Source organism: Lactuca serriola, chromosome 2 (assembly GCF_051521515.1).
Source record: "Lactuca serriola cultivar US96UC23 chromosome 2, Lser_US96UC23_V15, whole genome shotgun sequence".
Taxonomy (NCBI): domain Eukaryota; kingdom Viridiplantae; phylum Streptophyta; class Magnoliopsida; order Asterales; family Asteraceae; genus Lactuca; species Lactuca serriola.
The window spans coordinates 221,280,112-221,293,210 of NC_136409.1; the positions used below are offsets into that span (position 1 = coordinate 221,280,112).

At 34.8% G+C, this 13,099-nt stretch overlaps 1 protein-coding gene across 1 annotated transcript; it reads right to left on the reverse strand.

Annotated features, from left to right (window-relative positions):
• Positions 1 to 308: 308 nt before the first annotated feature.
• HRS1 (Histidyl-tRNA synthetase 1) lies at positions 309 to 3,370 on the reverse strand. The gene is made up of 11 exons (XM_079027000.1): positions 2,948 to 3,370; positions 2,618 to 2,713; positions 2,234 to 2,322; positions 1,992 to 2,121; positions 1,780 to 1,872; positions 1,603 to 1,677; positions 1,353 to 1,470; positions 1,114 to 1,256; positions 879 to 1,007; positions 629 to 792; positions 309 to 550 (listed from the first exon to the last, which is right to left on the reverse strand). The coding sequence occupies exons 1-11, from the start codon at positions 3,323 to 3,325 to the stop codon at positions 412 to 414; spliced, it is 1,554 nt and encodes a 517-aa protein (XP_078883126.1). The 5' UTR covers positions 3,326 to 3,370; the 3' UTR covers positions 309 to 411.
• Positions 3,371 to 13,099: the final 9,729 nt, after the last annotated feature.

Sequence of the window (13,099 nt, forward strand, 5' to 3'; positions counted from 1 at the left end):
TTTTTTTTTGAGACAAGACATTCATCCGATTGCAAATATTTTAAATAAAAGTTGTGGATTTTGTTTTAAATGACGAGCTGTATTAATTTTCTATTCTTAATCTATAATAAAAATTTATACTCCACTTGGGTATATAATTAGTATATATAACTTATGTCACTACAATAATGCACAGAAACATTAACATGAATAATGATACGACATTTTCTCAGTTACTAGTCAGTAATTGCAGAAAATATGAACATATGAAAGGCCCTATGAATGGTAAAAAAAAAAAAAAAAAACTATATTTCTATAAACAGTAAAAAGAATGAAAGTAAGTTGCTATTATACATATTTAATTCTTAAAAAATAGCGAGAACATTAATATATTGAAAGAATGAATTGATACATTAAAAGAAATCTTTAAATTCATTGTAGTTCATCAACATTAACTTCATATTGTTCCCCGGTTGATAGGATTTTAACACCAACCATTCCTCTTTCCCACTCTGCACTTCCCACAAGTATCAATCTGCGTGCATTTATTCTTGTTGCCCGTTTGAACACCCTAACACACACATACATATTAACAACTTAATTTATTACAAATAGATACAAAAATCACATGTGAAGTGCTTATTCTTACCATTTAAGTGGTTTGTTTTCCAACACTAAATCCACACACTGACCCTTTCCCCTAAGAACACTAGCAACCATAGCAGCCGCACCTTGAAGATTAGGATCCAACGAACAAACAATGTTCTCAATTTCAAGTGGGGGTTCTGGCAACAGTCCTCTCTCCTTCAACAGCTATAATAATAATAATAATAATAGTTTATTCAAAGTTTTTTTTTTTTTAAAAAATGGTAACATAATGAAATGTTGAAGTAACTGACTTCAATAATGACAGCATCACCAAAACCAAAGCCACAAGCAGGAAGATCATCACCACCAAAAGTAGAAAGCAAACGATCATAACGCCCACCACCACATATCGCTCGAAGCTTACCTTCTCTATCAAATCCCTGAAAATTACCATATTACCCTTGCATTCCGACAAACAATTTTCATAGTATTCAACAATCATAATCAGATTGAGAGATTAAAAAAAAAAAATTAAAGTAATCTGACCTCGAATACGATTCCAGTATAGTAAGCTAGACCCCGAACAACAGAAGCATCAAATTGAATCCATTCTGAATAACCAAACTTTTCAGCAAGTGAGAATAGTTGTTTCAGCTCACTCACTGCTTCCCCTGTGCCTCCAAGTTTCTCTGTCAACAACATATACAACATATGTATGTCACTCATTCACCAAATTTTTTTATTTTTATTGTTCATGGTAATAAATAAATATTTAATAACAATACCTTCCAACTCTGTCAAAGACTTTATGGTAAGAACTTGAAGTAGATCCTCAATAGCATCTTTTGATAACTCAACCAACTCCAGCTCTTTCTTGATCTCCTCCATTGGTATTTTCCCCATCTTTTTTTTTCAATATAAACACAAATCATTGTTATTTATTCATAAGCATTCCAACATTACTGGTAGATTTTATTTTATTAAAATAAAATAACAAGTGTTGCATTTAGATTTTGACATAGGCATATGACTAACCTTATCTATGATGATGCAAGCTTTGGCAAATAAAGATTCTGGAACCGAATAGAAACTCAGCACTTCCTGTAGAACCTGCACATATTTACTAAAAGAGGTGAAACTTTCCTGAAATAAATTTCTCTAAAAAACTTGGTATACTCAATGTTTTGCATTACATATACTCGGTATTCAGACCTTTCTGCTAGATATCTTGAAGCCAACATCTTTTTCAGTTATCCCAATCCGTTTGAAAAATGTAACAATAGATGAGATAAGCTCAGCTTCTCCCTATTACAAGGAAAACAACAAACAGATGATCTTATTAGACATCAACATTGAAAGATGGATATGAACATTCAAATGAAACCTAAAATACCATTTGAGGTTAATGATTATGAAGAACATACAGTTACATCAGGGACACCAATTATATCCATGTTCCATTGGTAGTGTTCACGACGCCTTCCCCTAGTCATTCTTTCATAACGCCAGCATTGTCCAACAGCAAACCACTTTATTGGAAGGGCTACAGATTTTCTGGACATAAAATAACAATAAATAACTACACACATGCCTCATATTGTTTAAAATTTAAACCATGAAACACCTAAAGAGATTGAAATTCTCCACAATAATAGTGGTATAGTACCCTTTTTGTATGACAAGCCTTGCTAGAGAAGGAGTAAGCTCAGGCCTCAATGCGACTCTGCGATTTCCTCGATCCTCAAAACAGTAAAGCTGCATCATAAAAGTTGAGAGAGATCATCCATCAACATTCAACACAATTACACAAATCAATCTTTTTTAGGTTTTACTTGTAGATTATAATACACTTGACTTGCTCCTAATCTTTGTGTCATTTCAAATTTCTATCATTGCATTCCTATTGTAAAGATTTCACAATTCAGGCTTCACATAGCTGAAATAATTTGCATGTAAAAAGATTCTGCCCCAGATTCATCTCTTGTGAAAATTAGAAAAGTAATATGTCAAACCAGAGGTAACTGCAACAAGAATGAAAGAATTACCAAACCTGGTCCCTTATTTCCTCCCCTGCTTTTCTTATATATAGAGCTTCTGATTCTAGTACTGGATAGTCAACTTCTTCAAATCCGAACAATTGTGAAACCTAATATTCAACAGCCAGTTAGCATAAGTTTTAAAAGATATGAATACATGTACAGAAACATATGCCGAGCAGATGCAAATCGAGGGATAGTACTAGGTTTGAATTAGATACTACATCATCAATAAGTTCAAACAAATATCCCAAACCCTTCTTTCCCTTTACCAAAATAATCTACTCGAGCATCAACTAAACAGTGTCAGATGAAAAACAGAAATAAGTGTATTGGATAAAAACCTCTTTGAAGTTCTGGAAAAGCCAATTGCGGAGGCGCATTTCCTCTGGAGGGAAATCTCTGGTGCCTTTGGGCGGGTTAACGTCTACTTTTTGGGAGTAATCGACGACCTGATGTGGTGGGGAGGAGATTGAACCGGATCGACCGGCACGCGTGGTTTCATTGACATTAGAATTGTCGGCAGACAAAGGGGTAGCAGTGGCTAATGGGGAGGTGGAGAAGGAGTGGTGTTTGTTATGAGCGAAGCGAACAGGGAGGCGGCTGAGAGGGGGAGAGTGGAGGGAGAATTGGTGGCAGATGAGGGGGTTAGGGCGGAGAGTAGTGGCAAATAGGATGAGGCGGGGGTGGAGGATAAGGAGAGATGGAGTTGCAGCAGCCATCGCGCAACGGCAAATAGGCAATGGCTTCTTCTCAGTCCAAGGCAATGGCTTCTTCCCGAATAACATAAAGTGAAAAGTGCAAATTTGGTCCTTTGTTTGTAAGAAAATGAGGTTTAAGACACTAAACTTTGAGTTAGTTTTGCTTAGGGGTTGTTTGTTTGGCCTTTTAATGATCCCATAAAGAGGCTAACTCTGAATCCTTCAGATTCAGAGCGTTTGGTTGGAATTTTTTTAACCTCTTAATCGGTCCGATATAAAAGAAATGGGTCTTGATCGGTCAGAGTTGTTGACAAGTCTGGATGAAAAATTTTCCAAATAATACCCTTAGACCTAAAAAAACATCCGCCTCTTTTTTTTCTTCCCCGTTGTTCTCCCATCGTGCAACATTCTCTCTTTTCCAGCCGATTCTCACCTTGCCATCGGACCTCCGGTAGCCCCGCTCCACCTCCGCCTTCGCCGCCTCCCTCCTCGCCGCCTACCCCTTCGCTGGTAAGTTTTCTAATATGTCTTGTTATGGTTGTTTTTTTCTTTTGGCATCCTTCTGGTCAATTTTTCTGTGTTCTTGTGTTTATATGATCATTTTTGTGAAATCGATTTTCTCAATACCTAAAACCTGTTCTTATGTTTGGTTGATCAATTTTTTGAAATCGATTTTTTCTTGTGTTTGGTTGATCAATTTTTGTGAAATCCATTATTGTGAAATCATTTTTTATGTTGCTCAATATTATATCAAATTGGTTTGATGTTCATCAAATAACAATGAACTAATCGAATAAGTTAATATGTATATATGGATCGATGCTTGGATCCATATCTCTCTTTCAAATTTAAGAGTTTATTGTCAAATGTATGTTAAAGATTTGATGATTGAAGTTAATTACGGATGATTTTTACCCATAATCAAATTATGAACTATTTCCTATTTAATGAGTTTATTGTCTTTTACTTGTTGAATCAACTGGATTCATATGTGATTTGTATACTTGTACTCTTTAGGTTTGGTTTCTTATTTGTGTTTGGTTCACAATTTGAAAATATATGTTCGCTTTTCTTCTAACAACACTTTTTTATTACTTTTGATTCTCAACTTTTGTAGGGAGCAATGCCACTGGAAGTAAACAATAGCAACAAAGATCGTGATGAGTTATCTTAGAATTGCAATCAACTTGTTTCAATCGAAACCCGACAATCAAATTTGTTTGAACTGATTTATTGCAATATATTTTTATAAAATCTATTATACTATGATCTAAGGATCTATATATGACATATTTGGATGTTGTACGATATCTAATTTGAATGTTGTATGGAGTTTATTTTTTATGCAAAAAATAGTTTATAGGGTTAAAATGGTCATTTTTCTTGTTAAGAGGCAGCCGTTCACAAGCCTAACCAAACATCAATTTATCGTTAAGATACATGTTCATAAAGAGCCTCTGCATTATCCAAACATCTATATCATTCAGATATGAATCTTCCAGATGCTACCAAACAGCCCCTTAGTACATTTTGTTGTATGTTCGGTTTGTGCTTTTTAACTTATGCTAAAATTTAGTAGTTAAATCAACCACGTGTTGTAACGCCCCGATCCTCAGGTATTAATTAATTAAGAATTTCTGGATGAAGCTCTACTCGACGAGTTGGTCGACCTACTCATCGAGTAGCAGCGGGGTGAGAACACGTGTTTAGTGACCTACTCGGCGAGTCCACTATTGGAACTCGGCGAGTAGGAGCTGGCAGATGAAACCCTAAATTCCAGGGTTTGCACCCCTATTTAAAGGAGCCTCAACCTCGTTTGGGCTTCCTTATAGTCTTTGAGAGCCCTTAAAACCCTAATTCGTGTGTGTGTGCCTTGGTGTGGGTTTGAAGCTTGGAAAAGAGGATCTTGGAGGAAGGAAGCTAAGGGTGCAAAGGAAATTGAAGCAAGAAAGGAGAGGGAAGCGGTTTTTGCCTCAGCTAGCATCTTTTGAAGGTATCAAAGTGCCATTCTTACTTCCTTTTCTTCCCTTTTGTTGAGTTCTAGGGCTTTTTATGGATTTTCAAGTTGGGATGATGAGCTATGGGCTAGATCTGAAGTTGTAACTTCAGATCTGGACCCTCTTTGGATGCTAGAATCATAAAGTTGTTGTATTGGTTGTGGTTGAAGTCCCTCTTGGACTAGAAGCTCCATTAAGAACTTAAAATATACATTTGGAGACTTTATAACCATGCATGTGTTGGATTAGTGTCTAAGTCCATAACTATTTTGGTATGTACTCGACCCGATGGTGCATGGTCCTTTTGGGTTGCCTTCACCAAAGCAACTTGATAGGATGAATTATGGAGAGAAAGGATTAAATATGATTTATTAATATATTATGAGAATTATATATTAAAGGAGAAATCATATTGTTTAATTAATATTAGTCAATAATTAATTGGTAATTAGTTTTGTGACTAAAAGATATTAATTAAACTTAAGGGACTGGAATTGTAATTATAAGATAATTGCAACTTGGGCCATGGATTGCCTTTTATTATAAGGTGGACGAATTCTATGGGGGAAGCCCATATGAAATTGTCCAAGGCCTTATGGAAAAAGGCTCCATGGGTTGCTTAGGGCTTAAGCATCCAAATTAGGGTTTCCAAGTTAGATAACCCTAATTGCCTCACTATATATAGATCCCTTAAGGACCAAAAACGTGGCTAAGCTTCTTGCTAGGGTTTCACACGTTTTTTGGGCAGCCTCTAACCTCTCTCCTCTTCATCCTCTTGCTTATGGTTTTTGTGAACCATTAGAGGAGTGACACTTGTGACTCTAAGCCTTCCAAAGTCAATTCAAGGAGGAATTGGGATTGTTATTGCTACATAACAATCAAGGTAATATCATGTACAATAGAATTAGGGTTTATAGTCTTGGATTCAAAGCATGTACAATAGAGAAACCTAGATCCAAGCATTAGGGTTTGCATGAGCACATAGGATGTCTTATGACCAAAACCCATTAGTGGTATCAGAGCCTAGCTTGATTTCAATTGTATTGATGCATTGTATAACTGGAAAATTCGTTTTTTGGGTTTCTGGAGGCTGGACTCGCCGAGTCCATGCAGACTCGACGGGTCCAAGCCTGACTCGACGAGTCAACTCGTCAGATGGAGAGTATTTCGCGATTTCTTGCTGTTTTTGCATTGGGATAGTTACCTTATCATTTTAGATCAATATTAATCCAATTATATGATATATTTGACTATAATTTTGATCTAATTGAAGATATTTATCAATTGTTTCCTTATGTGATAATTGATTAATTATTTTAACTAAATTGATAAATTGTTTTGCAAGAAATCATTAAGTAAATCAAATATGGATAATTATGTGATTAAATGTTAATTTGAATTATTTGTTATTTGATCCTTGTTGTTATGAAAAGTTTCATATTTTGCCCTTTAGGTTTTATAGTTTAAATTTGAACCCAAAAGTTTTGTTGTTTTGAAATTTAAATAGTTAAAACCCTAATGTTTTGAAAAAGGTTTCAAAACTTGCCCTCAAGTTTTGGAATTTAAATTTTGATTAATAGTTTAATTTTGATGTATATTTAAATTCTAAACCCTAATGTGTTGAAATGTTTCAAAACTTGCCCTCAAGTTTTGGAATTTAAAAGTTGATTAAAAGTTTAATTAGGAATGTTAAATTCTAGAACTCTAGTATAGTTTTGAAAAAGTTCATATCACACCCTTATGGTTTTATTAATTAATTAAGGTGTATAATTAATAGATATTTAATAAATCCATAAAAGTTTAGGTTTACAATTTAATTGAATTAAAAGTATAATTGTTAAATTAGACCACCTAGTATTTTAAAAGTATAAAATACACCCTATACTATATATAACATTAAAAGTCTAACATTATATATATGTATGAGTAAAAGTCAATCTTACCGTTAGTAGGCCTCATTCACGAAGCTGGTTAATAAGGGGTGTTTAAGGAAATTGCCTATAAAATGGCGATTGAATGGGTATCCACTCTTACCCACCACACTCTTGACTAGTGGAGGGTCGTTAGCCGAACGGGTAGGATAGGACGAAACCTTCCATTTTAAGTATAATGAAGTATAAAAGTAACTAAATGTTTTCATTAAATTCCCAAACTTAGTTACTTAGGCAAAAGTGAATTGATGCAATTCCATGAAATTACACTTTGTGCCCTTGCGAAGACGTTAGTGGAGCGTGTGTGGTTTACCGGCACACTAAATGGTTCTAAGCAAAGGTAGCAAAGGGTGACTCAATGTTTGTCATAGTTCGGTGGAGCGTGTGTGGTTTACCGGCACATCGAATAGGTGACTGTAACATGTAAGGGCACCATGTAAGTTTGCATGGTTATTCACACCCGCTTTGTGATCCTCGGCATCCCAGTCACAAACAAGAGGGGCATATCGAGATTTAAACATGCCATTGAAACGTTCAATGAATCTCAAAGGATCTAGGAGTTTTCATAGATTTAAAACTTAAATTTCTTTTTTGTTTTTCGTGGTGGAAATTAGTGAATCGTCATTCACTTACCTTCAAATATTCTGCAATTAGGGTTACGGCATCCCTCTCCCGAGTTGTAGAATATTATGTTGGGTCCTAGCCTTAGTATCTCATTTGGGTGATTTACTAAGGACTCAATCAATCAACTAAATTGAATTCGTTTTCTCCCGTTTTGTAGATGTCAAAGTTTGACAACTATGGTCTTCTCAAATCCCATGGAACAAGCATTCCACATGAAGATGATATTCCACGATTCGATCGAGGAACAAGAGATCATGCTTCACTTCCTCCTCCTCCTCCAATTGTTCTCCCTAACCCACAAGTTCAAAGGCTTGAAAAGTTCAAGATCACTCAAGCCCTTTTGGCAAGTAAACATAAAGAAGGAAAGCCGGTGTGTGCACACGTCCTAGGGACGAAGTCACACATTGATAGGTTAAGAATGTTGGGATCCGTTGTCTGTGAGGAAATGGCTGTTGATTGGGTTCTTCAGTCACTTCCTAACTCATATAGTGAGTTCGTAAGAGAGTACTATATGATGAACTATGACGTGACCCATATAGATCTCACCTATATGCTTATTGCTGCTGAATCAACAATGATTTGGCACAATAGAAAAGCAAAGTTGATTGGTGAATCTGCCTTCGAGACCTCTATGGATATAGACAATGGCAACGAAAGAAATGTTATGATCGAAAATTTTGATCACAAGAGAAAGGCAATGTCTGAAGAAGTTCCATGTCATGTTCCAAAAGAGTCAATTTGCTTTTATTGCCAAGAGAAAGGGCATTGGAGACGAAGCTGCCCCATTTACCTAAGAGATCTAAGAGATGGGAGAGTCGAAACATATGGTTCTAATATAGGTAAAATCCATTAACTAACTCTTTTAAGCTTCTATTCTAGGTTCTTAATACATAATGTGATAAGATTACAATTGATGTTTTGTAGGATCGAAGAAAAGAAAGGAAGCTTAAGGGAAGAAGTAAGCAGAATCTAACCGTGAAGGAATGGATTTCGATCGCATTTCTCGAAGATTAGATTCTTAAGCTACTACTTAGAGTTAGAATTAGATTGGTAAGAAAGATGTATTAGCATAAGTTTTTCAATGAGTTGCATTGTAAGGACAAATTTTTCCGCATAAAATAAATTTTGATTTTTTATTTATCCTTACAATGGCGTGTATGAAAAATTGATGTTAAAATATTTCTATTATTAGCAATAATAGACTTGGTTCTTATTATGTTATTTATGGAAAGTCGAGAGTTTACCAAATAGGGAGAGTTTCTCATCGCCCAAGTTTCAATTGGACAGAAATTTGGAATCATGCAACTTGGTTGCACGATGAATGAGAAATTTCATATTTGGAAATTAGACTAATTCATTGACAAAGTGTCAAGTGAAGGACTTGGAGATCGAGTACACAAAGTTGTGTGTTGATCAAAGTCCACCATAAGAGTAACATGATATTCGTCATGATTTACTAAAAGTTTAGTAAATATGATTATACTTACAAGATTAAGTATTGATTGAAAAGATCAATAGCAGAACGAATAAGAAGAATCAAGTAGGCAGAAAGATAAAAGTTTCTCCATTCTAAGAAGAAGGGAGAGTAGCTTTTATGCTTTATGATAGGTCTTAGTGATTAAGAACCATATCTCAATTGATCCTCTAAGTGAGTCTTAGTACAATTGTATGTCTAAGAAGAGGAATCAAGGATTGAAGAAATGGTTAAATCAAGAAGTCAATCATACTTCGTCCCAATAACAAGTCTTAAAGTTAAGATTGTGACATTGACTGAAAAGTATTAAGAAGGTTTGTAACATTCATCAAATGTGGAAAGTTGTGATGTCTTGGATAAGACAAAGACCAACTAGGACCAATTTATGAAGAGTTTTGATAAAAGCTACACTAACTCTTGAATATTTGTTTGTCAAGAAATGTTTTGACAAGAGAATTGTATATGTCAAGGAGTCAGTGGGAGTCTTAATAGTCTTGAAAGGTTTCAAGAACAAATCAAATAAACCTTATCGATCATCACTAGCACACGAGTTGAGGTTTACAACCTATCGTGTTGACATTATTTTGATTCTGTGCCAATCCAATCGAGTTAATTATGCATGTGAGTTCTATGAGTTCTCATTTTGAACGCATAAAAGGCAAAGCACCTTAATCAATGAAAGGTACATTGATAGGAAAGGGTGAGCTGCTTAACTACTTGGAAGACATGGTGCGCAGTTGTGCTACCATAAGGCAAGAAATCAAGATTAAGAAAGTTCGGTCCATATGAGTTTGAATTTGTCGTAAACTTTAGTTTTAACAAATTCACATGGATAGGAACACATACACCGTTTAAATCTAAGTGTCATATGATATCCTCCTTCATGAAAATGATTGTGAGGAAATGCTTTCACCAAGAAAGATTTTAAGAAGATAGTGATTGTTAAATTGCATTCTCAAATTCGATTATGGTTACGGTATCCCTTTCCATAATTTGAATTGTGAAGTTTAGCAATTAGTCTTAAATTGTTTAGACACACATATGAACTATCTAAGGCAAAAGTGTTCAAGAAGCCTTGATAAAAGATTATCAAAGCACTAAGTATTAGAAACATGAACTTAAGAAATTCAATAAGCATTTTTTTTCTGAAAGTTAAGATGTTTATGAATACATGTCGAAGCTAGTGGGAGCATAAGTGTTATGTTTTATAATAATCATCATGATAGTGGGAGCATAAATGTTATGATTGTATGATTATTAAGGCACGTATTGCAAGATGGCAATATTAATTATAGAAAACAAGAGTTATACCTTGCAAAGTAGTAAGGGTTATAAAGTTGTTTTGCTATAATTAAGGGAGAGAATATTATGCTTCATTTCAAATCTAAAGGATTAGGTTGAGAAATGTTAATAAATTTAGTCAAAGGTTCATAGTGTGTTCTTAAAATTTCGATTATGATTACGGCATCCCTTTTCACAATTCGAATTTTGAGAACATAGCAAATAAAACATTATGCGTCGTGTCCCATACGCTTCGGGTATAGGATCGATTGCAAATGATTTAATGTTTAACCATTCTAAAATTTTCCAAATGTCTAGCGCATTTAGAAGGAAAAAGGACAAGAATTGGTTTTGGCTAAAATAATTAAACAACTATCAAAGGACAATCCAAAGTTCAACGAGGATTGGTCGGTTGTGAGTAGTTGGAAGCATGGTATTGGATGAACCATATCGACATTATTATGAATAAAAAAGATTCTATTAAGAATGAGTTGTCATATGGAAATTATGGAAATGTTTCCATATTGGATGGACCATATCGACATCATTACGAATAGATAAGATTCTATTAAGAATGAGTTGTCATATGGAAAATATGGAAGCGTGTCCATATTAGGGAATTGAATATTGAAAATCTATGTCTAGATTAGAAACTCTTATGCAAAAGGATGTTCAAAGGAATGTACTTTGAGTGAGAGACATCATATCTAAGGAATTGTCTTGTAACAATCTCCGATAGAAGACTTTGTAATATCATTGGCAATAGTCTTTATGACTTTGGTGCAGTGACATTACGAAAGGATAAGTTGCATAGAATGTTAGAATCTAGCATATTCTATAAGTAACAAGAATTTGATATTCTTTAACTTATGGAAAAAGGATTTGGAGTTGAGAAATGAGAATGATTGGAAATGTGTTCAATATGATCTATTTCACAAAGTAAGAACCATAGGTAAACATTGTGTGCATGCTAGGAGCATGGGACAAGTGTTGTAATTCAAGTAAGAAGTTGATTACCCGAAACGACAACTAATGAGTAATCAATATGGTGATAAATAAAAAGTGTTTTATTTATGCTCAAAGGGTTGAGGCCATATGGGATTAGTATTATTCTTGCGTTTCACATTTGCATGTTTTGACTTCCAGAATAATTGAGTTTATTAAGAATAATCGAATTATTCAAATGGGCCACAGTCGTTCATATGTTGGAAGTAGATATGAATGAAGACTGTCGTGAATTGGTGTGTGGATTGTCTAAAAGAGTATTAGACATAAGCAAATGTTTGCTGCAACGTTCATGAGTGCTTATGAATATGATTTGAGCATTGGATTAAACCCAAGCTCACTTGGATCACTCCATGGATTGTATCACGAGTGATTGGTGAGACAATAACATCTTATATTCTTGAAACTGAGATGTGTGAGTTGTATCTTGCAAATCGGTTGCACATTGAAAATATGTAAACGCACTAGTAACTTGGTGTTATAAAACATATTGTTGTGTGTGATTTGGTTAGTAAGTGCAACCAAACATTGTATCAAATTTTATCCGTTCCTTTTATCCAAAGTAGGATAAAAGCGATATCTTTGGGCCCCTCGATGGTTTTGTGATGGCAAACGTAAATGCTCGGTCGGGCTAGGGCTAATTTGATTTGTTCAATTAGTCAGTCGTCATAAATCGGGAATCGAGATATAGTACAAAGAGAATGATTTGAAATCATATCTCATATGATATCTAGAATGGAGGAATATATGATCCCTTATCTAAGGACACGCGTATCTGATAGGATCAGAGTTGACAGCGGCTTTGGAAAGCTACAATTGCAGATCAGGATCTGAAGTCATACGCAGAATAGTTGTTAGACTTATCCAAGTGGGAGACTGTTGGATTAGTGTCTAAGTCCATAACTATTTTGGTATGTACTTGACCCGATGGTGCATGGTCCTTTTGGGTTGCCTTCACCAAAGCAACTTGATAGGATGAATTATGGAGAGAAAGGATTAAATATGATTTATTAATATATTATGAGAATTATATATAAAAGGAGAAATCATATTGTTTAATTAATATTAGTCAATAATTAATTGGTAATTAGTTTTGTGACTAAAAGAGATTAATTAAACTTAAGGGACTGGAATTGTAATTATAAGATAATTGCAATTTGGGCCATGGATTGCCTTTTATTATAAGGTGGATGAATTCTATGGGGGAAGCCCATATGAAATCGTCCAAGGCCTTATGGAAAAAGGCTCCATGGGTTGCTTAGGGCTTAAGCATCCAAATTAGGGTTTCCAAGTTAGATAACCCTAATTGCCTCACTATATATAGATCCCTTAAGGACCAAAAACGTGGCTAAGCTTCTTGCTAGGGTTTCACATGTTTTTTGGGCAGCCTCTAACCTCTCTCCTCTTCATCCTCTTGCTTATGGTGTTTGTGAACCATTAGAGGAGTGACACTTATGACTCTAAGCCTTCCAAAGTCAATTCA